Source organism: Rhopalosiphum maidis, chromosome 2 (genome assembly GCF_003676215.2).
Source record: "Rhopalosiphum maidis isolate BTI-1 chromosome 2, ASM367621v3, whole genome shotgun sequence".
In the NCBI taxonomy this organism is placed as follows: domain Eukaryota; kingdom Metazoa; phylum Arthropoda; class Insecta; order Hemiptera; family Aphididae; genus Rhopalosiphum; species Rhopalosiphum maidis.
In genome coordinates this window covers 42812338-42840022 of record NC_040878.1, presented here as the reverse complement: position 1 = coordinate 42840022, position 27685 = coordinate 42812338, and the positions used below count along the sequence as shown (strand labels likewise).

At 25.5% G+C, this 27685-nt stretch overlaps 2 protein-coding genes and 1 pseudogene across 3 annotated transcripts; 2 read left to right on the top strand and 1 right to left on the bottom strand.

Moving 5' to 3' along the window:
• Positions 1-1534: 1534 nt before the first annotated feature.
• LOC113553053 (UDP-glucuronic acid decarboxylase 1) lies at positions 1535-7425 on the bottom strand. Its single transcript, XM_026956178.1, has 8 exons — positions 6956-7425; positions 6044-6303; positions 5367-5652; positions 4361-4474; positions 3722-3909; positions 3513-3645; positions 2408-2541; positions 1535-1795 (listed from the first exon to the last, which is right to left on the bottom strand). The coding sequence occupies exons 1-8, from the start codon at positions 7050-7052 to the stop codon at positions 1718-1720; spliced, it is 1290 nt and encodes a 429-aa protein (XP_026811979.1). The 5' UTR covers positions 7053-7425; the 3' UTR covers positions 1535-1717.
• On the top strand, positions 7054-13231 carry LOC113554156 (annotated as a pseudogene).
• Positions 13232-16420: 3189 nt separating this feature from the next.
• Positions 16421-23372, top strand: LOC113551799 (phosphatidylinositol N-acetylglucosaminyltransferase subunit C). 2 transcript variants are annotated; one of them, XM_026954289.1, is made up of 5 exons: positions 16421-16519; positions 16600-16649; positions 18939-19129; positions 19280-19525; positions 22209-23372. In XM_026954289.1, the coding sequence occupies exons 4-5, from the start codon at positions 19447-19449 to the stop codon at positions 23129-23131; spliced, it is 1002 nt and encodes a 333-aa protein (XP_026810090.1). In that variant the 5' UTR covers positions 16421-16519; positions 16600-16649; positions 18939-19129; positions 19280-19446; the 3' UTR covers positions 23132-23372. The 2 variants fall into 2 exon arrangements, with proteins under 2 accessions (XP_026810090.1, XP_026810089.1); XM_026954288.1 differs by lacking the exons at positions 16421-16519; positions 16600-16649; positions 18939-19129 and having other exon boundaries at positions 19136-19525.
• Positions 23373-27685: the final 4313 nt, after the last annotated feature.

Genomic DNA, 27685 nt, shown 5'->3' with positions numbered 1-27685 from the left:
AACCGTGATTGTTACACACGGTCGCTACAGGTTATACATATTATTTGAGGTTATGAACTTAATATTTTGTTCTCGTTAGTCGTTATTAGTTGTGACTTTGTGAGTTTCGAGATCTTTTCGAGTCGACCGTCGAACTTTAGGCTATGAAAGCTATGACAAAAAAATATTAAAATAAATGATAAGACATACCATTTTATTGTTAAAAATACAATAGTAGTGCATTATTATTTTGCTAATAATTGGTGTACTCGATAATTTCTATTTTCTTTGTTGCTGGAATGCTGGCTCTTGGTTTTCATTATATATTTTCTTCTACCCAATTAATTGTACACATTTTATTTTAAGCAGATTTTAATCATTGAAGAATCATGCCTAACAATATTTCTTTATTTAGTTGCAAATATAATAAAAAAAACTATCTTTGTTTTTCATTCTAAAATATGAAATTTTAAAAAACAAATAGTCGAAATACTTTAGGGTTAAAACTTTAAATTCATAATGATAATGTCTGTGAAGAACATTTTTGTACAGACCAAACTAAAAAAAAAGCATTTAGTTTATAAAGTGGGAATTTTGTATACATAGTAAATTAGAAACCATAGATGACGAATAGTTTTAACGAAGTGTGCCCCACGAGTATTAAAAACTATACTGAGGTTCCTCAGTTACGTCTTCGACTATTGTAGTTGGTTCCTTACAAGTTTTATAATTTTATTTTTCTGTTAAATTTACTTTATAGATTTCCAACGGTTGCGTCATTTATTTTCTGGAAAATTATGGGCTCCTATATAATATATAAATACATAACTTCAAATAAGGGATATGGACATAACTCAGAAAAATAGAATTAATCAAATGAAAAACATAGAATTTATATGGACTTCAAATCAAACATTTAAAATTGATAATTACCTCATTATGTTACTTACGCCATTGTGGTACTACAAATCAACAAGTATTTATAATCAATTATTGCACATAGCTTATAAAAATGTGTACACTTCAGAATTTTTAGAACTTACCACCTTACCATCTTTATGGTAATTAATTATATTTAAAAAAAAAAATGAGGTCTCTATTGATATAATAAAGAACTTGTACTTTAATCAATTTACCGATTCTGTTTACCGTGTATTTAATGCCAAGGTAAAAGTTATCTAATATTTTCATCAAACCATTGAGATGATTTTAATAACATTAGCTATTTCATATTTATTTGTAAAAATTGTCTATTTCGTTATTCAAATTGTTAATGGCATGTGAGTTCTTTGTTGTTTTATATAATTGAAGGGTTAACCATAGACTTATAACCTTTATCTACCACTGAAGGAAACTAAAGTTTATATGATTTAATATAAGTAATTTGCTGACAAACAATTAGTAATTCTTTAATTAAAAAAATATATATTAATTTTTCTCAACAGATTTAATTTAACAAACGCAACGAAAGGAAAATAACTACATAACACAATAAGACAAAATGTTATAGAGATCACAGAAGTTTACAAAAAATACTAATAAATATAAATATAAATAAAAAACAATCGTCACATTTACATAGTATGCTAAATTTTCATAGAATCAGTTGAAATTCAATTATTAACAAATTTAAAATAAATTAATTGTATAAAACATATAAAAACATTATTATTCACACCAATTGAAATAAAAATGAATAACTCGTAAGTAATATAATATAATATTTAAATATTGTATATCAAACATTTTTTTGTGATTTCTTTATTTCTTGTTTAAAATAATCAATTGTCATTTTTAAACCTTCTTTTAAGCCCACCTGTAAAATACAAACATTATATTAGTTATATTGAATAAATTTACTGTTTTTAAAATAATTAATGGCTATAATCGAATCAAAAGATTAAAATATGTACTATAATAGATAAGCCGTGCTCATTAGACATTGATTATTGAAGTAAAGCTTATAGTTTTAAATTGTATGATCACTTTACTATTATAAAATCCAGATTTACAAGTGCACGTGCCACACTGTACGTACACACTAAATATTATTTACTTTAGTATGTAAAAGCATACACATTTAAATTTACTCTATTATTTTATTAATGTAAATTTATAAATGTTTATTAAAACCAGGAATGAAATTGATAATATTATATTAAAGACAACTGTTTAATCACTATTTTAAATAGTCTGTCCAAACTTGTAGTTGGATTAATAGGATAATAATAAGTTTATCGGAACAGTTATGACTTCAGTCTAGCATTTCAAGGGCCAAAAAGAAAAAGTTTAAAAATGTTTATATCGTATGAAATAATATTAATCAATAATTATATACATTAAGATCAATATGAAAGTTCAAGTATAATAAAATCCACTTTATTTCTAAATATAATTTAGTACAAACTACAAAACCATAAAAAAATACCTTAGGTTTCCAATTTAGGTAAGTCATTGCTCTTGTAATATCTGGTTTTCTTCTTTGTGGGTCATCTTCTACAGCAGGTGTTGTAATTACTTTACTTTTTCCACCAACCAGTCCTTTAATGATTACAGCAAATTCTGTAATATATAAATAATAAACTATTAATTATCAAAAATTAACTAGTAAATTGGATTATTAAAAAAAAACTTTGTTTTTAAATTACATTTAACTGTGGTTGTTATTTATTTATGTTTTTTACAATAATATACCATAGCCTTTAGGCACTATTATCAGTTGACTTGGTACAGTTTTCATATTTTTTTAAATATACTTAAATTAACACATAATGAACACATTGGACACATATAGTAAAAACTCTTTATAACGAATCTGAAGGGTTCAAGAGATTCCTTTCGTTAAAGAAAGTTTTTGTAATAGAGGGTTAAAAAAAAAAACAAAATTTTTGTTAGAAATTACGTAGATAATAAAATGAATATATTCGATATCGATAATAATGGTATTATTACAATATTAAAAGTAAATAATGAAAGAATCGTTCTTGGAAATTTTGGCATTTTTGTCGATTACTTTTATAATTTATAATATGATAACATGTAAATTGTGTTATAAGACATAAAATATTTTTTTGTTATTGAGAGTGACTACAAGTTATTGAGAATGAATTGACTAATGGGTTATAAAGCAAACCAACCATTATTATGTAATGTTTACGTTATATCGAGTTTTTCGTTGTAAAGTTTTCACTGTACATATTATTTATGTATTTGTCTTAATATACTTACTTTTATCTTACAGAGATTAAAAATATCTACATTTTAGTAGGCCATATACTTGTATGACTTCTAATAAATAATATTGGTTATTATTTTTTTTGGAACATATTAAAGTGGTTATTATTCAAGAACGACAGTATGCACTGTAAGGTTAATTATGAAAATTTGATTGATAACTATATTAAAATATTGTTTAACACTTAATAAAATTATATTATATAATTATATAGTATTATAAAACTATATTCATTCTATACTTATTTGCTAAACATTTTTAAATTTTATAATGTTATTGAATCAATAATAAAACTTACCGTTGATAGTATGTTCAGTTGGGTTTCCAAGATTGACTGGCTGGGTATAATTGGAATCCATTAAGGCAATTAATCCATTTACTAGATCAGATACATATTGAAATGAACGTGTTTGATTACCTCTACCATACACCTACAAAAAAAAAATATTGAAAATTGAAAAATAATATACTATTAGTTAGAACATTTGATGATATTGTATTTCTTACAGTAATCGGCTCATTTCGAAGTGCTTGTAATATAAAGTTGGAAACTACTCGTCCGTCATTCATATGCATTCGAGGTCCATGGGTATTAAATATTCTAGCGACACGTACAGATACTTTTTCATGCTTTGCATATGCATAACTCAATGTTTCTGAAACTCTTTTACCTTCATCATAACAAGCCCGTGGACCTAAATCACATAATAATTTTGGTTATTGGATGAAAATGTTAATTAATAAATAACATAAAGTTAAACTTAGGCTTAGAAATTGATGCATTAAGTACAATGTTTAAAAATATTAATTAGTCCAAAAACTAATAAAGAGTAATGAGCTTTATATTTTTAAAGTATCAACTTAAAATACACACAATTGTTAAAAAAAGCTACATAAAATAAAAAAATATGCATTTAATATTCTAAGATTTGGGCTATATTTTTCAGAATACTAAAATGTATCAAATAAAATTTTTAATAAGATTCTATCAAAGCAATATGCTATCACATCAAATTACAATCATAACATTCAGCGCCGAATTGGAAAAAAATACTCATAACCGGCCTTTTGAGTTTTACTCGGTAACTCATCGGGCCAATTTAGCCCTAATAAGATAAAAATAATTATACATAATTAAATATATACCAATTGGATTGACATGTCCCCAATAAGTTTCTGGCTGTGGATGTACTTCAGGATCACCATAAACTTCAGAAGTGCTGGCAATCAAGACTTTGGCACCGACTCGCTTCGCTAATCCTAAAATACAATTGTACTTAGTATAATAATTCAGAACTATATTATTTTTCAATGTGTTCTTATACAAATTATTATAATTCATACATTTATTTTCAAATAAAACAAGACTATTGTAGAGTATTGTCTATTATAATATATAAATAAGCCACAAAAATGTATAGAAAAACTACAAATAAACTACCTCATATATAGATTTGAAGGCTTAAATATGTATTAACTTAAAAATTTTTGTTTTAGGAGAAACAGTATTCTTAAAAATAATTTTGTAATTGTACTACAGTTAAAAATAGCAGTGAATTTGGAACCACTTGAGAAAAAATATTTAATTATTTAATATGTTAAATATTGTATTGTATATAATATATTTAATATTGCTTAATCTTTCAAACAAACACCATAGTAAATTTGAGTTCAGTGATTCTAAATTTATGTTGTTGGCTTTATTATTAAAATTAATTAGTCCATTATAAAATTTAGAGGTAATACAATTATGTGTTTTTTTTTTACAGTATTTTATTTTCTGAGCAAGTCACCAACATGTAAAATATAAAATTTAAAAATATCATAGCTTATAGTTTGAAAATAAAAATAAGTAAACTGAGAACACAGACAATGTTCTTAAATTTAAATTTGATAATATAATAATTTGTTATTATATTAAAGCCAACGACACAAAATTGTAACAGCTGAACACAAATGTTATATGTTTATAAAACAGAGATTATAACATTTATAAAATAAAATTATTTTTAATTACTTATAAAAGATAATGGAAAAGTTTATTACTATATTGCATTTACTATTTTTGAATTTTATTATATGTATATTATAAATAATTTATTCAATATCTTATTATAAATTCTGTTATATTATAATTTTTTTTTTTACAAACCTAACATATTAATTGTTCCTATCGTGTTAGTCTTAATTGTTTTTACTGGGTTGAACATGTAATGTGGAGGTGATGCAGGTGAAGCTAAATGATAAATCTCATCTACTTCAACAAAGAGAGGATTGACTATATCTTGATGAATTAACTCAAAGTTAGCATGGCCAATCCACTGTTCAACATTTGCTTTAACACCAGTGAAAAAATTATCTACGACAGTAATGTCATGACCAGCTTTCATCAATTTATCGACCAAATGAGATCCAACAAAACCAGCACCACCAGTGACCTGAAAAATTATAATACAATATTATTTAAAATTAAAAATATATAATATACAGTAAATACAATTTTAAGGTTGGTAAACTGCTTTACAAATCATTATAATAAGTATTTTATAGTTCTGATTAGGTACTTCTAATTTTAAGGACTAAACCTTCTTCATAGTAAAGCAATTTTTTTAGAATCTCATTAATATGGCTCATTATGCTCATTAAATAAGTTAATGATTATATTAAAATAAAAAATTAGCTAAAGAACATTATGACATAAATATTTATAATTTTTTATTTGTAAAATAAGAGCATATAGCTATACGAGAAAGAGATTAAATATTATAGTATCTTAATTTTCAAATTGTATTTATGAATTTGGATGAGGGAAAATTTTTGTTGACTTACCAGAATACGCTTTTTCGAACGATAGTTTAAATATTTGACATTGGGATAAGGCTTTCTAATACGTTCATCAAATCCTTGCATCTTGTTTTCAAGTTGTTCTATTTTCTCATTTGCAATAGCCAGGTCCTTTTTCAACTTATTAATAAGATTTATATTGTGTTCGGATTCAGCAGATCCAAAGAGCTGAAACTCTTTATTGTTTGATAGTTGAAGTTCTTGTTTAGGAGTACCATTATTTGATATAAGGCAATAGATAATTCCTGAAATAATAGGTAATCAAAATATAAATAACAGTTTATAATATGTAAGGTTTGCATTCAAATGTTTCAATTATATGTTTAGATTTTATTTTTATAAAATTGTAGTACCTAATATCTAAAGATGCTAAACAAGTATTCAGTATAAAAAAGAATATTTTGTTGCAACATTTTTTAAAATTCTGATTTAAAGGTCAACTTATGTATCAATATAAACAAATAAGAATCAAAAATTTTTTTGATAATCTTTACATTATACTTGTAATACAATATTAACCTTACCCAAGGCTGTTGCTTTTTTTTATAGATTTGTGTATTTTAATGTTTAATAGTAAAATTAATTTATCAGGTTATTAACAAGAAACGTATCACCAATCTACCTAAGTAGCCAACAAGACTAAAATAAAATAATAACAAAGATATAAGTAGTATAAAAAATTAGAAGCAGGCAATTATAATGAAAATAAAAAATGGTAATTTTCATTTTAAAACGATGGTCTGCTCTCATCGTAATATGTGGGCCTGTTTTTTCTCATAACGGTAATACAATGATTAACGACAACAATAAAATATTTTTCGAAACCATTGTCATTATTAAAATAGGAAAATTCGACATAGATGCATAATAGACGAATCACAGACTATAATGACTTACCCAACGAAAGCAGGCCACTGCCTATTACCAATGCCAGGAAAACATTTATTCGGATCAACATTTGACGTCTATACTTGGACGTGTCCGACGGGTACATAATGATATTACGAACATTGTTGGTAATCGAAAGTTTCGCGGATAAAATTCGTTTTCGTTACCGTACGTTAATAAATGGCGCGGGGGGGACGGTGTGACAGAAGGAACGACGACGGCCGACGATATATCATTATTATAATATAAATTATTATCATTTACATTTTTATTTTTTTATTTGTCATCCATCAAGTGTCAAGCTATTATTATGATCATAAACTAAAGATATTACTATTAGTTAGACTTTATTGTGTTAACGGTTGGTAAATATTATTGTTATTTTTTTTTGTGATATATTTATATTATTAATGTATATTTATTGCTGAAATTGTTTTAATTTTAATACTTGTTATTATTGTTAGTGTCACACCGACGACGTGCAAAACAGATGTCGGTCGGGTGGCGGGTGAAATGATAACTGATAACCGGTCCGTGATATCTAGTATCTGATATTATTTAGCATTATTTACCACATTTACCACGTTTAATGTTAGTTGTGGTATTTAGCTTTACTTGAGCAGTTGAGCTTGATACAAAATACAAATATATAATATCGTGTATTGTTGTTCGTCATTTACCTCAGTAGTCAATGGCTTTAATACACAACAGTGTAATACTGCACAGTTTTTTGATAAGTTATTCATAACTATATTAGGTTGGAAGCTCTTACCTCATGTATAATTATTGTTATTCTTGTCGTATTCGGTCTAACGCACACTTGTCGTCTACCACGCGTCCGCGCATGTGTGGTCTACCACATAACTAAAGGTAGGTAGTAGGTATAATGTACATACACAAAACCGTCAACCATTCCCAATTTTTTGTCATACCTACCAGTGGTACGCACTCATAATGCATAAGAGTTTATGAGGAGGTTTTAAATGTCAAATATAGCTTAAAAAATGCATGGTACAATCGGTACATCACCATCATTGTTGCCCTTGTATTTGGCGTTCCAATGATGGTGGCATCTAAAAAACAAAATTGAGTGTACACTATAAATTGCTTACACGTAATATTATCGTAGCGAGTACGATTAAGATGGATAGGGTCGTGTCTTGCGGATGGTATTTGACGAACTAACAGCTATATACTCTTCGTGATCTCCGAATCCTGAACCATAAAGGGTTCATCGACCATCACATCTGAAATAAAAACAATTTATTATATTTAAAAAAATATTTAAATGTATTAGATATATAGGTAGTTACTTATCTAAATAAATTTATACATCTAAAAAAAAATGATAAGCTCAATATCAAATAATTTTAGCCAATATATGCGTTTTATGCGTTTAAATCATATATAAAAAAAAATTACAAAATCCAATAATGAATAAACGTTTATTTAGTATTGTTTAATTAAAATTTTAAATACATATAAGTATACAAAATGTATATTACAGGAGTGTTGTTAGTGGATGCAGACCCGGCATAAGGCGTAAGCGGTGTAAGCTGCAGTCAACGGATTTAGGGGCACCCCACACTGACCTGATATTATTTTTACTAAAATATCTGTAATATGAAATAGTAAATTAAAGTCGGTATCGAGCGGTATTGTACATAATTTTAGATAAAATTCTTTTTTATTATTTTGAATCCTATTTTTAACTTTAACATAACTTATATTTAATAATAACTACGGGAATTAATTTTCAAAATTATTATCATCATTTATAGCATAATATTATAACGTTATATATTTTATGTCTTAATCATTTTGTAATATTAGTATACTTAAAATATTCCTTTGTTGTGCATTTATTATTGAATAAGTAGTACTTAATCGTCTTAAACTATCGTGAATAGTCTATTATTGCCCTATATCAGTGGTCTTCAACAGTTTTGGACTCGTGACCCCTTTTTTTAGCCCTAAATTTTTCGCGATCCACGTAAGCTTTGTAAATAAGCTAAAATTGCTTACTGCTTTGCGGTAGTACTATTAAAACTGAATACAATACAAAATTTTTTAAACTGTATTTTCATTTATTAATTTTCTAAGTTTAATAATTAAAAAATGATTTGTTTACCTTATATAATTTTATAAATTTTATTTTTATTTAAAAAAAGACTTATTGCGACCCAAAAGTGGGTCGTGAACAACCGGTTGAAGACCACTGCCCTATATAAAACGTAATAATATATTATATTTTTTTATTATATTGTAGTAAAAATACTCTGGCTATCATCACCCATACTGGCCATTCGATAGCGGAAATTATAAACAATGAACGCGTTATAAATAACCACGTAAACAGTTGACAAAAGTATGGTGCATAATTATTATTGTTAAATATTTTCTTGTATTTTCTGAAATCATAAATCATGCTAACATTAGGTTTTCTGGCACTGCCATGTATAATTGCTGCAAAAGACAAATGGTTTTCTGTTAGCAAGATGGAAGAACTAAAAAAAAAAAAGATTATGAAAAAATATCTGGTAAATAATATATATTAAAGAATATTATTAATATCGGGGTTTAATTAGAATATTTTATAAAAATATGTAAAAGTCTTTTTAACCTCTGTAAGTTTCTACCCTTAGCATAAGATTAGTATTTATTTTTTTTATTTAAAACATGTTATTGTTATTGTTTTAATAACTCATAAACTACTCGCCCTGCCTAAATTCGATTTTTATGTACCAAAATATTCAGTAATTCTTCTGCTTTGGAATAAGAAATTAAAACTCTATGTTGTCATTCAAAAAAGTAAAAAAACTTATTAAAAATTAAGGATAAAAAATATTTAAAAATATAATTTTTTAATAAAATCGTTGGTTTTGTAACAACTTGAAAGTATGGAAAAAAATGTTTTTAAAAACACGAATACTTTTTGAAATTATGAGTGTTATGATTAAAGAACCACTCTGTAGATTTCCGATGAAAAACCATATTTAAATAAACTTATATCATAGTTTCACATGTACACTTAGGGTGATAAAGAACTTTTGGGTCAGGTGGTAATTTTTAACCATAAGAGTTTTCAATTAAGTCATAAATTTCAATGATAATGGTATTAATAAAATTATAGTCGAGGATCGGATCGATTAATCGCACATCAATTATCCGGCTCGTTAATTATTCACCTCATAAAATTTTTGTACAAATTTATTTTTTGTTTAATTTAATTCAGTTTTATTATTTTTTATGTTAACTTTATCGTGTATATATTATGAAATGCAAGATTATTTTATTATCTTCAATGGCTTATATATAATATTATAGGTACGTTATATACACAGTAAATTAGTTTATAACTTTATTTTTAATGCTTACTTAATTATCTGTACAAATAAATTATCCGCACCCCTCCCCCTCGGTCACAACTAATGCGAATAATCGACGCTCTATACTGTACTTTATGTATGATATTTGCTAGAAATTGAAATTAATGAAATTGATTTTCGTTTAATAATACAATTTGTTTATTAGAAAAATAGAAACTCCTAACTTCATTAGCATGATGAAAAATTTCTAATAAGTTAATCATTTAATAGTTCTAGATAAATGCACCGAACTCATTAATAAAAATGTACCGTTGCCTTCGAATTCTAAAGATGTCCGCAGCCGTACATCTAATGCACAATTATCTTCCAAGACCAAAGCACCGATTTGTAAGGTGCCTCAACAAGTGCAGTCTGTAAAGGAAGTAATTACTGTGGAAAAAACACAAAATAATGTTTTACCAATGAAAAACAATACTTTAAATGTGAGCAGTAATTCTAATGTTTCATCACAAGTAATTTCAACATCAATTATTCATTCAGCAGAGCAATCTTTTGGTAAATATATTATTAATTATGTTTTGAATTATCATAGAAAATAGTATATTTAAGTAAATTTAATAGACATTTACTTTTTATTATTATTAATAATAATAATTACCATTACATTTTTAGATTCTTCAAACTAAAGCAGTAGTAGAGAAATACTGAAAAAAGAAGGAAGGAATGAAAATCACCAAAAGTGGGCAGGTTTGTTAAGTGGTGAGGTAAAAAGTAAAACTTTAAGCAGAAATGGTGATATAAGTATAGAGGAATTTAACAAATGGCACTCTTTTGTTCCACGACTTCCTATACCTTCAACTATTTCTAAAGATACTATGGTATAGATTATAGTTAATTTACATTTTTACAATTATAAAAAATCTTGATTATTTGTTTACAATTTTAGTGCCAAATCTTAGATCATAAACTAGAAGATACACAATTATTTCATAAATTTGATAAAATAACTAAAGTTAAATCAAATGTAGAATTTTTTTCAGTTTATGTACAAGAAAATTATTCAAGGAATAGGTATTTATTTTATTTATTTTTTTTTTTTTTTGTGGATTACATATTGATAAAAATATTTATATAGACTCAAGGATATTCTGCCTTATGAAGAAAATCGTGTTCATCTATCACCAAGTAAAGAAAATCGATATGGATGTATAAATGCATCTTATATTACCGTAAGTTAGATTAATTTGTGTTTTTTATATTTATTAATTTTTAATTTTTAAATTCTGAATTTTGATGTTATCAGGCATCAGTGGGAAATGAACAGAGATTATATAGTTACACAGACCCCATTACCTAGTACAGTGAATCATTTTTGGCAAATGGTATGGTAGGCTTGAGTACACCTTGTCCTTGATTTGTCCCTACCCAAAGTTAATACTATAGACGAAAATTATGAAAAATACTTCCCAACAGTTGCTGATCATTCTGTACAATTTGGGGAGGTAAACAAATTATTTTTTTCACTCTTAATATTTATCAATACTTATCGTGGCAACAAGTTAAATTTATCAACTTTTATTTTAGTATTATGTGTGTCTACAATCAATGCAAGAGATTGGTCATTGTGTTACTAGTAAATTAAAACTCCAACACAACTCATCTAGACGATCAAGAAGTGTATGGCATTTGCGGTATGATCAATGGGTCGAGCAGGATTGTCCTACTGATATTTCAAATTTTCTTGATTAGTGATACTTATTTGTAGAATCGAAATTTAAAAGATATATTAAACTCTATTAGCAACAAAAACATTACAGAAAAAAAAAATTGCGCAGTTAAACAGCCATATTTTATACTGTATCCTATTTACTGATGCTTTAAACAGTTTAAATTGCATAGTATAAGAACTATTTGGTTTGTTATTTATACAAATAATTAAATTTAATAATCTATTATTAATTGTTATTTCATCTGATGTACTGGATATAAAATATTACATAATTTTATATTTTATGAACATATTTATGCATAGTCTGTTCACTGTAGTGATAGTGTTAAAATCTTTATTTAATTTGATTGTAATTTAAATAAGTGTAATATTAAGTGTTTGATACTAAATGTACACACATATATGCTTTATATGAAAGCATAATTTTACAAGTTGTACAATTTTAAATTAGTTCATAATATTACATGTATTTAATAAAAAAAAGTACGAATAATTCCCATAATATATATTGGTTAAAGTAGCAACAGATGTTATTACATTGCAGACTGTGGCTATTAAACTGCGTGTGTTTCATCTTGATGTTTTTTAAATGAAAGCTGCATGCTTATAGTATTCTCAATCTAGTTCTTAATAGTAGAATAAACATTTATCTGTAACTGAATGTTTGTTTTGTCAATAGGTTTCTTGAAAGAAATGAATTCAGTACGTGAGCAGACAATCCAAGAAACACCTACGGGACAAAATCGTAATCTACCGATTTTTGTCCATTATAGTGCAGGAGTCGGTGGAACTGGCCTTGCAGTATTAACTGATATTCTATTATATTCATTAGATCACAATAAGGTATGAGAACATTTTGTTATGAGAATTATTATACCTATGTAAACGATGATAAAAATTATAATTTTTAGATTATTATTTTATTTTAAAAATTGTATTGGCTATGTCATTAAGCCGAACAATCAAATTATTTGTCCTGATTTATTGAAAAATAAGACAATTTTTGATTAATGTGTTTTCTAGGAATTGGACATACCTAAGACCATATCACTGGCTCGACACCAGTGAATGTTGTTTGTGGAAACAGTTGTACAATACAAATTTATACACCAAATATGTACCCAAATAAAAATAGAAAATGACATCCATAAAAGAACAAAAAATTTTACAGTATTATATTAATATCTAGTCGTTGCACCACAGAATAAGAAAATGGTTGCACCTAGTTTTGTTTAACCTGTTATATTGTTATATTGTAAAATACACTGTTTCGTGCTTTATACCTAAAACGTTTTAATTCTTTCTACTTTAGATAATCCTGACATTGCAATCATTACTCTGAGTAATTGAGCTTTTACTTGTGTATTAGTGTAAGTGGGTTCAGTATCGTTCACCAACCGTTCGTTAACACCATCACATTTATATTTTGTCACGCGTACCCGTTTTTTACGCGTGAACTTCGTCTTTTTCGACGTCGAACGAAAATCACTCTCGCGACTACCACACAATTTGTAAATCCGTATTTAAATTTCTCATTGTTTTTTTTTTTAATTATAATAAAATATAATAATATAATACGTGGTTGTTGGTTCCAAGAAGGAAAGTACTGCAGTGGCGGCTTGTAAATAGGGGCGATGCCCGATCGCCTCTTTCTAAAATTATCATTTATTACTAATTTATAAGTTAATATCAAATTTAAAATTTATATTGTAGTATAATATTGTCAAAAATAAAAAAGGGTGGGCAAATGGGTATTGCTCTGCTGTACCTATAATAGAGATAATAGAGAGTAGGTTGCTATATAATGGATATATTAAATTTGAATGCAATGACAGGTATCATTGTATACGAAAAATGATTCTGAACGGAGTTGATTTGTCAGTCTAGGATAATTAGTAGGATATATTATATAATTATTACCTATATTTAAATTGTATTATATCGTTATTTTACGCGATTTCATAAACAATTTCATACGCTTGTAAAAAGTTTTCTATGTTGACGCTAAAATTTTTTTTAAAGGAAAACTTATGGATAACCTTGAATTGGGTTTTTAACCTTAGGTATAAATCACAAAAATGTTATATATTATAAGAATATATATAATTTCCTTGCAAATTTTCGCGATTTTGATGTATAAACATTTGAATTTTAAATGCCTATAAACAAAAATTTTAACAAACGAGTTTTGATTTTTTTTTTTACTGCAATAAGTACAATTTACAACAAACCTTGTAATAAATTTTTAAAAATTTTTTGGATTGCAAAATTTTTTGTAAACATTTCAAAAAAAAAACAGAAAAATGGAGATTTTCAATTGTCTATATAAATAGCTTAAAAAAAGTTAAAATATTTTGAAAATTCAATAGTAAATAGATAACGCTAATATAAATATTTGGTAAAAATTTCAAAAATTTACAATAATTCGTTTTTGAGTTACAGCAAGTTATACGTAAATAATGAGCGTTGTTACACGTTTCATTTTTAGTATCAAATCTGAATGAAATATATGAACATTGAAGATTGAACAATATTATAAAATATAAAGTAACAATATTTCCTAAATTAGGTGTTCGAATATAGAATAATTGCTGTGATGAAAAAAATTAAATTTATTAAAAATGTTTTTATTTTGACTGAAAATGTATAGACGCAACTTTCTTATCATACGAATCTCACTAGATAATAATAGATAAGACTTTTTTTATTATTATTATTATATTTATTACACCCAGTGGCATGGTCAGCTTTTTTGAAAGGGGGGAGAGGGATATTTATTTTTGACTTGTCACAGACCTTATATTTTTTTTTTCATGTAGATAATATATCATTACAAAAAAATCCAAATGGGAGTACATGACATCCTGATCCCCCCCGTGAGCACGCCACTGATTGCACCTGGGTAATATTAAAAATAAATAAATAATGAATTAATATTGAGCTATCAATGAACTTGGATCATACTTAGTCCCACTTAAAGATTACATTCACAATAAAATATAGTAAATTAAGTTCTATTTTTTTTTTTTGCAATATAGCTATGATAGATTGTGAACCTATAGTACAACTTATTTTATTCAAATAGATTTGATTTGTATAGTTAATTCAGTTAATTGGTTAAATTAAGTTATCTATACAAATACAGGTATACTTGAATATAATGATAATAATAATTAGTAATTATTGATTATTATTATATTCAAGTATATGGTCGGACGGTGTATTTTTTGTAATACGGTTTCTAGAATTTTCATTTTAGTGTGTGGTGTGAGTACCGTCTATCGTAACCATGTTTTCCGCGATAATTTTATGTTGAACTACGTTCTTTTTAAGGCGCAGTTCACCGTTCGAAAGCTAACGAATGGCTATTTTACTCCATCGTTTGGAAAAAATATTATTTAATGTACAACTGGGTTGTATACACTTGTTGTATTTGTATTTGTATATTAAATATAATGAGATTAAATCTTGAAAACAATTTAAAAACTTTAATTTCGATTTACGTATATTCTACTGGTTTTTTCGTTTATTGTTTTGTTAATTCATTGATTAAAAACACCGAGATAACCCACATATAATACAGAAAAAAAAACTGCAGTTAATATTTTAAGCAGTGGTGTATTAGGTATTCGGTGTATGGTGTATTTGATTGTATATAATATATAATAATTACTATAATATCCAATATAATTCGCCATTTTCGTGACAAAAAGACAAAAGTACCTATACGATTTAATTTTAGTTTATAATTTTTTTTTACTTATTATGATTTAAAATAAAAATAGTAAGCATGTTTACAATAACAATTTATAGTAAATAATTACATCAATAAAGTGTTAAGGAATTTACGAGTATTTTATTTACTCTATAGTCTATACGAGGGGTGGTCAACATGAATAGGTTTATGGGCCACTTATTGTATAAATACAATGATACATTTTATACAATTTGATAATTTTTCATAAATGTAAAAATTATATACCTAAATATTTAAATTTATAATAATAATAATAATATGATTTGTAAATTTTAATTTTATAAATAAAACGCGAGCCGCATCTGACAATGACGAGAGCTAACGTGCAGGTTCGTGAGCTGCAAATTGGCCATCTCTACCCTATACTCTATAATACTTATATAGCTAACTATTTTATACTCTACCTATATATAACAAATAATAACAAATAAAAAAAAAAAAGGTATTTCATTTATAGGAAATCTTGAAATATTAAGTAATGTAGTAGCCAGGTATAGGTTATAATGTTTACAGTTTATTGTTTATCTCTAGGAGTGGTTATAATCTCGAGTACATTATTTTGTAAATATTTTCCTAAGGAATACAATTCAATAAATCAATACCAATTTATTGGTAAACTCGTTAGGTAGTAGACTTTTTTCGTTTTAAATCGAATGCAATTATTATGAACCTTTTTAAAACTGTAGCGTTTATATTATAGGGTATATATGTAGCATTATTGGTATGAAGCCATGACGTAATTAGAAAAGGTTGCACAGGTGATTTGTGGAACTTGCCTATTATGTACCTAGCTACAAAATAATATAAAATAATTTTTAATTTATTTAATGTTGTATAGAACAATAGAACAGCATTGGCGTGCGTAGGGGGATGCCGGACTAGCTGCAGGTTTGTTGTTCTTTTTTTGGTTTTTTGTCTTTACTTTTAATTTAGGTATAGTTTAAAAACCTTATTACAAACAAAAATCAGTTAAGCTTACGTATTTAAGAGTTTAAAAATGTATACCCTTTTTATTAAAGATAATAAATAGATAGATTTATTAATAGAAAACTATTTATAATAGAATATTACGTAAATTAAATTCATACCTATTAATTAGCAATACATTTCAAAAAATTATATTTTTACTCATACATGTATTGACTATTGTTTTGTGCATTTTTTAATTGTGTGAAAATTAATTTAAAAACATTTTTGATTTATGCCCTTTTAAAGGAAGTCAAAGATTGAGCTATTTGAGATAAGCTGCAGGCATAATCCCCCGTGAAAAAAGTTTGTACACACCTATATTATATGTGTAAAATATGTGTTCAATAATCATAATAATATTATTATATTATACATTGATAAATGATGACTGATGGAATATTTTGAACACAGGCCTCAGGTTAATACTATTTTTCTTTATCTATCGCAGGATGCAAGATAACAAGTTATGAATTCGAACGCGTTTTATGGTTTCCTGCTTTATAATTCGTTTTAACACAAGTAAATTGTTAAATTTAGTTGTTAATAAATTCTTATGGTATTTTTATAAAAACCAAATATTTTATTGTTTATATTATTACCAATAGATATTACCTACTAGTCTACTACCCATATTTTAAAATAAATAATATTAAAATAATATATTAAGTTATAGTAGATGTGCCGAAGTATAGGTATTTATATAAAGTATTAAAAAAAAAAATACTGAAAAATAAATTGATGATGATCTAGCCGATCTATGTATTTTATTTTTATGTTGTAGTTTACTTCTAGTTTGAATCAGCCCGATTTTAAAAGTACTCAACTGAATAAAAATAATTACAATAATGGCGTTATTGTAGATTTGAGTAATCGAGACTCGAGAAAGCGAATCACGTTGACCTGAAGACTAAACTACATAATATCAATTTAAATTACTTGACAGAAAAACTGTGTTAAAACAGTTGTGACGATTTTATTTTGTTAAGCTATGTAATAGTGTTTTACACATTACACATTATACACATGTCGAAGAATAGTCCATAAATATACATATTTAAAATTATTTTTAATATGAATATATAGTGTGGTGTCTGGGAATTCTTTACAATTATACAGCATCCAAAATATTGACCTAGTTGCGCCTATTGAATGTGCAATTTGACTATACAAATAAGTAGTGCATATAAATTATATAGTCAAGATGAAATCAGACTAATGCAGGAAATGCAGATATCTCTAAAACGTCTAAAAGACCACCTTAAAAAAACTTTATTTAGCGAAAGCCCTTTTCTAATAAAATGTAAATGATCATTGAAAGAAAATTGTAAATCATATTTTATCCCAGACCCCAGTATCATATACGACTGTACGAGTATATTATAAAGGTAGGCATATTGTAACTTTTGAAAAATTAATTTTTCCCAGAGAATAATAAAATAAAATTAAGTGGGTTTAAAAATAGAAAAAGAAATAAAATATAATTGTAAAGTATTAATTATTTTGAAATATTATTTAAATTTAAATAAAATTTATTCTCTTATCTCTTGATATTTTTTATAAACAATAAATATTATTTAAATCAAACTGTAGTTTAATACTAACTAATATTTTTGTAAAATTTTGCATCGTCGACTAACAGTAATAATAATATGTTCAAGTGTGAAATTACTGTTAGAAAATCGTTAGTAAAAATATAAAATATTGTAAGAGATAAATGATATAGATTATACAGACTACACTATTACAGGTACTATTGTAATAAATATTTTCTCATAATGTTCTTATTGTCATTAACACATTCCGAAAAAGAATAAGCAACATTTTTTTATTATATAGATATTTGAATTTTAAATTTAAAAAAATTAAATAGGTTATATACCTAGCCTATAGGTTAGGTTATTTAAACAAAAAAACGATCTTAGTGGTTACTAATTTTGTAGCAATTCAAATAATATTATTTGTAAAGTCTTAAAACTGTTTCCCATGACGTATATAACAATTATTTACCATACAAAAAAAAAATTAAAAATTATTCTACAATAGTAAATTATTATATAATACATGGTACTCTCAGTACCTCAGTCTTCAATACCACGAATTAAAATGTACTTTACATTATAATTATTATATATTATTAGTTATTACGTATACTTTAATTATTCGTGTTCAATACTTCATCGTCTTCATCAATAATCAATATTATTTTAGATATTTTATCTGCAGTGGACTATAATATCGTGGAAATTGATAAACGACATAACGACGTCATGGAAAATGCGACATTTTTCCTGCTATAAGATAAGATCCATGATTTGTGCGTGAACAGCGCATCGCCGTCGTCGACATTATCACTTTCTTATCAGCGGAGTCCTTCAAACGTTGATGATAATTATAATATAGTAAAAATGTTATTTTATTACATACCATAACGAATGACGAAACCAGTCAAACTATACAGACGACAACTACGATAAAATATGATGAATAATAATATATTATGATAATAGGTACAATGCATATCATTAGTAACGATTATCTTGTGATTTCAGAGGCGTGTGCGCTTCGCTGGTAAACAAAATATTAAATACTATGTTTGACTCGTCTTTGGGTAAACGATCATTTGCATTTGGTTTGTGTTTCCGTCGGCATTTTTATCAGTTGATGACGGTTCCACCGCCGCCGTTCACGTCGCCGAGGCCGTTGAATCGCGACACGCATGTTTCTGTTCAACTGCAGTCCCTTGATGTCATGTATGACTGATGTCACCAAATCGACGTACCTGTCATCCGGTAAAAGTAAGTGGAACACTAAGTCCGGCTAGCCGTAGAGTTTTATATAGCAGACAGTTTTCCGACCATACCTACACTTTTTAGTATATAATCATTATAATCTAATCACTTTTCTGTGTTCGTCATCATCATCACGTGCTGCACAGTGGTCTAAAATTTAAATAAAAAAAGGTGGTTAAAATCATTTTTCTAAAAATTAAAGCAATTACTATGTAAATAAAGAAATAAATAGTACCTACACAAATAACTAAAATTGTTTAAAAATGTTCATTTTTTTGTATCTACATAATTGATATTTTTCTGTTAAATAATTTATCTATATTTGAAGACATCGTTAATTTCATCTAATAATTTAATGAGTATTCTTATTCTGAGAAAATTTTGGTATACATTACATATTTTATTTTATTTGTTATCTATATAATTGCTGAATTAAATTTAATACAAAAAACTTTTTATAAATATTTCAGAAACGTACAATTTTAATTTATTTTTTCAACATACCCGCTTATTTGCTTCCCAAACGTGTATAACGAACAAAATTATTTTAAGATTAATTGCCTGTTTTTATTAATTTTTTCATAACAAATTATTGATTTAGTCATAATCAAATAGTCCTCAATAGCTGTATTATAGAATAGGTTAAAAAACTACATATATCTGTGGCTGCATATATCAATTGAGCGAATAAGTGGAAATCACATGAAACTAAAAATAAAAACTCCAAACATCTTAAAGAAAATGATATAGGCATTAAAAACATAATATTTTGAATAAAATGTAACTTTATCTTTAGAGTTCAAATCCATTGTATAATAGTATGAAAAGTGAAGAAAAAATACTATAACTTCAACAATCAGTTAAAGAATCAATGAAAATTATGATAGGAGTAATAAAGATTAAAGCCTTAGTAAAAAAGCCAAAAATTGTGATAGTAATAATTTATATTTTATATTTTACTTATTAGGTATATTAAGGAATATTTTAATAAATAATATTTTTTTTATTTTACATTTATATCACTGAAATAATTTATTAAATTTTAGATCACAGTGCTTTTGGTGCTTTGTTTGGATTGCTTAGGTAATGTTTTATTAATATATTCAATTTTTACCTATTGCATAATGGTATAATTCATTTGATTTTTTTATGATACCAACACTCAACATCAGTAATTGTGTTATTTTGATTTTTGACATAATTTAATGTATTGGGTAGTTAATTTAAGTTTTAAAAATGTAATATTTTATTAGGTAGGTTCTCATAGATAATGATAGATTTAATAGATAATATATTAATGATATATTTCAATTTTCTTAAAATATTTCATTTGATACCAATCAATTATCATATTGTATTTAATTTTATTTAAATCGTGTATTATTGATAAATTTATGTTAAACCGAGTTAAACATAGAAATAAAGCTTAAAAATTTAAAGAAATAGAAAAATAAGTAGATTTATGCATAAATAAAGCAGAACATGTGATAAAATGCTTTCTTTTTCTCTCTACAAACTATATGTTTTCCTATAAACTATGTCTATAAACTACCCGAATATGCCATGCTATAATTATAAAGACATCAGTATCATAAAGAGTATGTTTTTCTTTAAGAAAACAAATTTATTTATAAGCTCAAAATAAATAGATAACATTTATTTGAAAAATTATATTATTTAGTAACATTGCTTTATGTTTAGTATTTACTTAATACTACATTATGAATAATTATTATTTGGTAAGCTATGTATTTTATTTTGATTTTCTGTTGATTTTTTCATGGAATGTTATAGTGTCAACTACAATATTTACTTTTGTGTTTTCATTTTATTTCTATAATTTGTTCCCAAAATTATAGAATAATTAAAAAAATAGCTTATCTATATGATTCAAAAATATTGAAACTATATCTATAATAATGCATATTATATTCTATGTTTTTCAAATAATTTATGAATTTTAAACCCATAAAATTGTTTTTATGATAATATTTAATGTAATTTTTTAGCTATACCTAAGTAATTCAATCAGTTAAATGTTGTTCAATATATAATTTCTATATTTTATGTTATATTATTCTTATCCTTATGTATACTATATACGAGAATAGGTATTTTATATGTACTAAATTTCTGACAACACTATTGAGTTTTTTTACAATTTTTTTAAATTATACAAATTATAGTAAATATTATACAAATAATTGCATTTTAGTTTAAAACTACACATGGGAAAAGTCTATTTAGCCTATTCACAAGCCTATTCAGCTGGTTCTGTATAAAAATATCAATAATATACCTGTTTATTTTTATCTATAAATGATTCAAATTTTGGACCGCAACATGTAAGTGGGTATCTTACATTGAATGGAAAATAAAATAAATATTGTTGTACAATTTACTAAGTTAACATAGGTAATTATATAAATCATCAATTGAAACTATTAACTTTTAGCATTTGTCCACTTAACCTAATTTAACCTTTTTAGAGCATATGAAAATAATCTTGTTAAACTAGTTTTTTTTTTTTTTAAATTAAAAGACAGTTCTTATTTAATTTTAAATTAAACCATATAGTTTTTACGTTATACTCTACATGAAATTTTCTAAAATTGTAGGATTGTATATTTTTTTGATCAGATATTTAAAATAAAATTCACTTATTAATGATAAAATTGTTTTATTTTAGATAATGGCATTGTCAAGTCATCCCAATATTCGACTAAAGTAAAATATCAAAATGGAACTATTTGTAATGGTCACCCTCGTGGTCACCTAAAGCTTAAACCATGGAAAAAGAACCTTTATTCCAATGAAGGTTATCCAGATAACTATACCGATAAGTCTTTCTTAGAAGAATTGAGAAAAAACCTTCATGTTAGAAAACTTACACTTCTAGAAGCAATCCTTGGAGCTGGTTTAATTACTCAAAGATTATGTATAGTGGTAATTTTTGCATTATCTTTTTATGCTCTGAATTGCAATTTAATTTCTCCGCTATTATTGCTAATTTCTACTACAAGTTTTAGTTTTATCATTTACCTCTTGCTTTATGAAAATTGCAAAACAATTCCATTATGGTTGATGAAATCTGCGTGTGCATTTGTGGTATCTGGTTATATTTTATCACCTGTGTTGAAAACATTAACCGAAACTATAAGCACTGACACCATATATGCCACAACTACGGTAATGATGTGTGTACATCTTGTATTTTTTGACTATGGGGTTTCCGCAGTTATAGTATCAACATCACTGTCATTAAATGCTGCCTTATTCGGTTCAATCTGTTTGTGCTCAAGACTACAAACAGCTTTCCACGTGTTTGTGTTTATTACAATAGCAGTACAGTGTTTTGCTGTATCACCGATACTTTTATCGCCGATCAAATCTTCCATTACCATCTTATTGTCATTTGTAACTGTTACCTTTGTATTATGTGTAAGGGTGTCATCATTAATGAGTGGACTATTTATACTCACTGTCTTATTCATTAATCTGATGTGCCCATACTATTTTGTTAAATGGCATTCATTCAAAGACAACATTTACGGACCATGGGATGAAGCTATTGTGCAAGATATAAAAATAAAAGATTTTCATGTAGACTGACAAGTGATGAGGGTTCTCTAATTAAATACTGTTTAAGGATGTGTGTTATTGGCAACCAGTAACTATTATCTTGGTTTTCCACAAAGTTACCATTCTTATATTATGTATTAAGTATAAGTAATTTATTATCAATTGAAACCAAATTGTGTTGGTTAATTCCTTTATGGCACTCTAGTGGTTGTATTTAATTATAAACTATGTTAAAATAAAATTAAAAGCATTGCGTGTTATAGTTCATTTTTTTAAAGTTTGTTATTTTATTTTAATAGTAAAATGAGTTGAACATTCTAATTTTAATTATTATATATTTATGAGATATCATCTATGTGTTATGCTAACTGAATTTTAATATTTTTTCACCATATTGTTAAGATATATCCCACCAGTATATAATTCTAGTATTATTAAATAATTTATTATCAATTAATATGCTGTTCTTTTATTTATCTTTTTATATTTTATTTCATGGTGATGCCAACTCTAAAATATAGTTTCATGTTAATGACTAAATTACCTATTATCATATTATTAAAATGTGTTAATTGTGTTACAATTTTTTTTAATAAAAAATGAATTTGTATGAATAATAAATTATTAGACATTTAAAAAACTATGAATTTTACTTGTAATCAATTTTGTGTAGTAAAGTTAATACTTAATTCAGAGTTATAAATATTAAATTACAGTACACTGAGGTTAGTACTGTGTGGGATCTTATTTTAAATTTTTAATAAATCATGATTTTTTAAATTTACTAATGAAAATATTCATACATTTCTCAGATATTAAAAAAATTCAGTTTCAAATATATTAATATTTATTATTTTTGAGGTTCCATAAATCAATTTTTATATTTCTTTTGGTTAGGTATCATTCTATGCATGGTATAATGATATCATTGGTAATTTTAAATTACAATTATTTTTAGAAGCTTTTATTTTAAAATGAATATAATATTATGTTAATTAAAATATATATTATGCAGTGGTAAAAAATTACCCCTGTATTTTCAAATAGCAAGACAATTAAAATATAATGTATTATTATTTCATACACTTTACAATAATTAGAAATGGAAAAATTAGGTGAATAATTGGTGTATAATAATTTATTTAATAACACGAGAAATATGAATGCTGTTTGAATTTATTTGGTTTGATTATTGCACATTTAAGTTGTATGTATATTGTATATGTTTTGTTATAATTATTACTATAAGTATAATTGTTAAGACCATGTTGTAAGTACAAAGACATCAAAACATTTAAATATATTTGTATATTATTACACATATATTGTGAGTGTCTTACTAAGATAATTATTTGAACAGAGTATAAAAAATCAAGTATTATTTTAAATGTTCTATGTAGATGTTTGTAATTTTGTGAAAAAAAATTAATGTTATTTTCAAGGGTTCTAACGGTAATAATTGGTATTGATTTTTTGACTATCCGTGATATAAATTTGTTTATATATTTTTCTCAAATGATCTCTGCAAAAATATGTTCATACACTGAAATTCAACATTTTTTTCTCTTTTAACTTGGATCAAGTCAGTTTTCTGACTTTTTGAGCAATATAGCGTTAACTTTTACAAGTTTGTAAAACGTCCTAGTTCTAAGTTTAAATTTAAATTTAAGTAGCCGATATCTTAAAGATTTGTACCAAATCCAACACAGATTGCCAATGGTCATAATAAATCACAACAAAATTTGTTTAACAATGGTAATAAACATGTACTTCTTGTATCTCATCGTTTCACGTCTGTTGCTAATCTCAATACCAATATATTTTATTAACAATAATTATGTATGTCATTTGTTGTGATTTATTAACATAAGACAATCACTATTTGAAAAACTACTAACGATTTTGAAAATATTATTTTTCAAATAGGTACCTGGTAACTAATAAGTAATAAGTAGTAAAAAACAATTATATTTTTTACTATTTTTAATCATTATCGTTTCTCGAGTCTTAAATACTTAAACGACTGTGTGATTAGATAATACATAGGTACATTTTTAATTTCATATAAGCTGAATATTTTTCAAATTTGTTTGATGAATTAAAATTGAATTTAAAGCAAGCAGTTAATTAATAATTTTACTTGTAAGTATTGAAATTTTAAATAAATGGACTAATGGACTAATATTTGCGGGAAAATCCTGGTCACTCCATTCAGCTCATCAACATTTTTTTATACAAAAAAATACTCAGAAAAATATTCGGCGTAGAAATATAAAATTAATAATATTTTATATGATAGTAAACACGTTTAATAATAGTGATTATTTTGTTTTTAAAAAAATATTATTTTTAAACAATTGAATAAAAACATTAAAATTTTTAGAAATAATGAGTGGTTTACGTTAAAAGAATTAGTTTATACCCATACATTTTTTTATTTGAGCTAGAACTTCAACAATTACGTAGGTAAGTAATTATCATAATTAATGGTAGTTTACAGCTCTGTCTGGGTGGTAATGTTTTAATTACAGTCTTGTAGAGTATAAGTCGTGACACAAAATCATGGCCTACGATTTATACGTCTAGTTTAATAACAAAAATGATTGATTATTATCATACGTGATACGTTATTTTTATATAATATTCTGAATTGTATGGTTTGTTCTACAAGCTAATTGAGATAGTGCAATGCGTATCTACAACTAAAACACACATCACGGACAGTGTGCAGGATTATTTAATCAAAATGATTACCTATTACCTAATAAATAATAATGTAATAGGTATACAATGTATGATTATTATAATACAATATTTGATTTTATAGAATATATGCATAAACAGTAGATATTTGCATAACGACTATAAGGTAAGTAGGTGTAATTGGTATAAATAAATCTATTCATTATTATTTTTTAAAAATAAAACAATACATAATAATAATTTGTTCTCTTTATTGATCTGCGTGCATTATCATTCCTATTTATTAGTGTATTTTTTAAATGTATTTTTCGTCTCGTTGTTTCCGATGTCTATTATCCATTTGGGTTTTAGCACTTCTATTTTTTAGCTAAATATATATAATAATACTATTATTTATAATTAACCGTATATTGTACAGTGCACACGCTAATCACAACTATTCACGATTATGAGTATACTTAATGATAATACCTAATGTACCTATATCGTGGCTCGTAAAATAGATATATTGTTAATGTATATAATATGTCTTAATCATTGTTTTTTTTTTTTTATAAAGTTTTGTATTGTTAATGTATAACGATCATCACGTGATATTTAATAAGACGCACATACATTTTTATTAATAATATCAATATCGTGTATTCATGATTTGTGCACGTCTATGCAAACACTCGTCACTCGTCTGTAAACGCTCTTCAATTGCTGTGTTGGACCTAAGTCCCAACCAGGTTTATCCGTCGAATAAAAATAGCAGTATTATGATGGGCTTAAGAATTATCATCTATGACTAACAATAAGTAACAATAAGTTTTCCTTAATAATTATTCTATTGATAATACTATATTATGTGCCAGCTGATAATTCGACTTAATTCGGTCTTTTATTTCGAAGCCGAAGAATTTATATACAATGTTTATTAAATGTATAATTGCCTATTAATTTACATGTATAAATTGTTGCAAAATAAATATATAAATACAATATTATCTGACGTTTTAATTATTTTTGGTTTGATCCTGATTATATAATTTATATGCATTGTGGTACAGACACTTATTTGAGGGTGCTAGGGGGGTGTTTGCCCCTCCCAAAGCTCATATTGTAGTATATCTTAGTATGCATGTTATAACTTATAACTAGGGATGAAAAGTTACCTATAGGAGGAAAAATTGTCAAAATATGCATGCAAATATGTACAAAAAAACGAAAATATGCCAAAAAAATTGAAAATGTAAAATTTTTAATAATAAATAAAAATGAAAAAATAAAAAAAAATATAACATAATACAATTTATTAACAACGTCAAAATATCAGCATCTAATCTACGACTTCTTGTTTCAACGTCTGTATATCTAAAAAAATTAAAAATGTTTGTAAATATAGTCATATTTACACTTAATTTTTATTTTATTTTTCATACTTGTATAATATTTGTTAAATTGGACAACTAGAGATTTTTTAAGATTGTCAACGTGTAATCGACGGCAATTGTCCAAGAGGATATTTTTATAATTTTGTTTAAGTATATTAGTATATTATTTGATTAAAATATTTAATTTAAGTATAATCTTCGATAATATTAACTAAATATGCATTTTTATGCATGAAAAAACATTTAATAGGTATGCTATTCTTAAAAAAATGTACTCAAATATGTAAAAATATAAAAAAAAAATAACAAAAATGAACTCGCTAGGTTATGAAACAGATTTATAGCTCACCTATAGCTATAAATAAAAGGCATAGACAAAAATATGCAAGTCCTATAACTTCTCATCCCTAATTATTAATATTTATTATTAGTTATAATATTTAATGAGCAACCCTTTTTATATAAGAGTATACCGGCACAAATGTATTATGGAGCATTTGGACTA

Excerpts from the sequence above, each read along its gene's own strand:
- LOC113553053 (XM_026956178.1), bottom strand. The coding sequence starts at position 7,052 with ATGTACCCGTCGGACACGTCCAAGTATAGACGTCAAATGTTGATCCGA. Across the intron at positions 6,304-6,955 it reads CAGTGGCCTGCTTTCGTTGG|GAATTATCTATTGCCTTATA; the intron begins GTAAGTCATTAT and ends CTATTATTTCAG. Across the intron at positions 4,475-5,366 it reads AGGAACAATTAATATGTTAG|GATTAGCGAAGCGAGTCGGT; the intron begins GTTTGTAAAAAA and ends ATTGTATTTTAG.
- LOC113551799 (XM_026954289.1), top strand. The coding sequence starts at position 19,447 with ATGTTTCTGTTCAACTGCAGTCCCTTGATGTCATGTATGACTGATGTC. Across the intron at positions 19,526-22,208 it reads GTACCTGTCATCCGGTAAAA|ATAATGGCATTGTCAAGTCA; the intron begins GTAAGTGGAACA and ends GTTTTATTTTAG.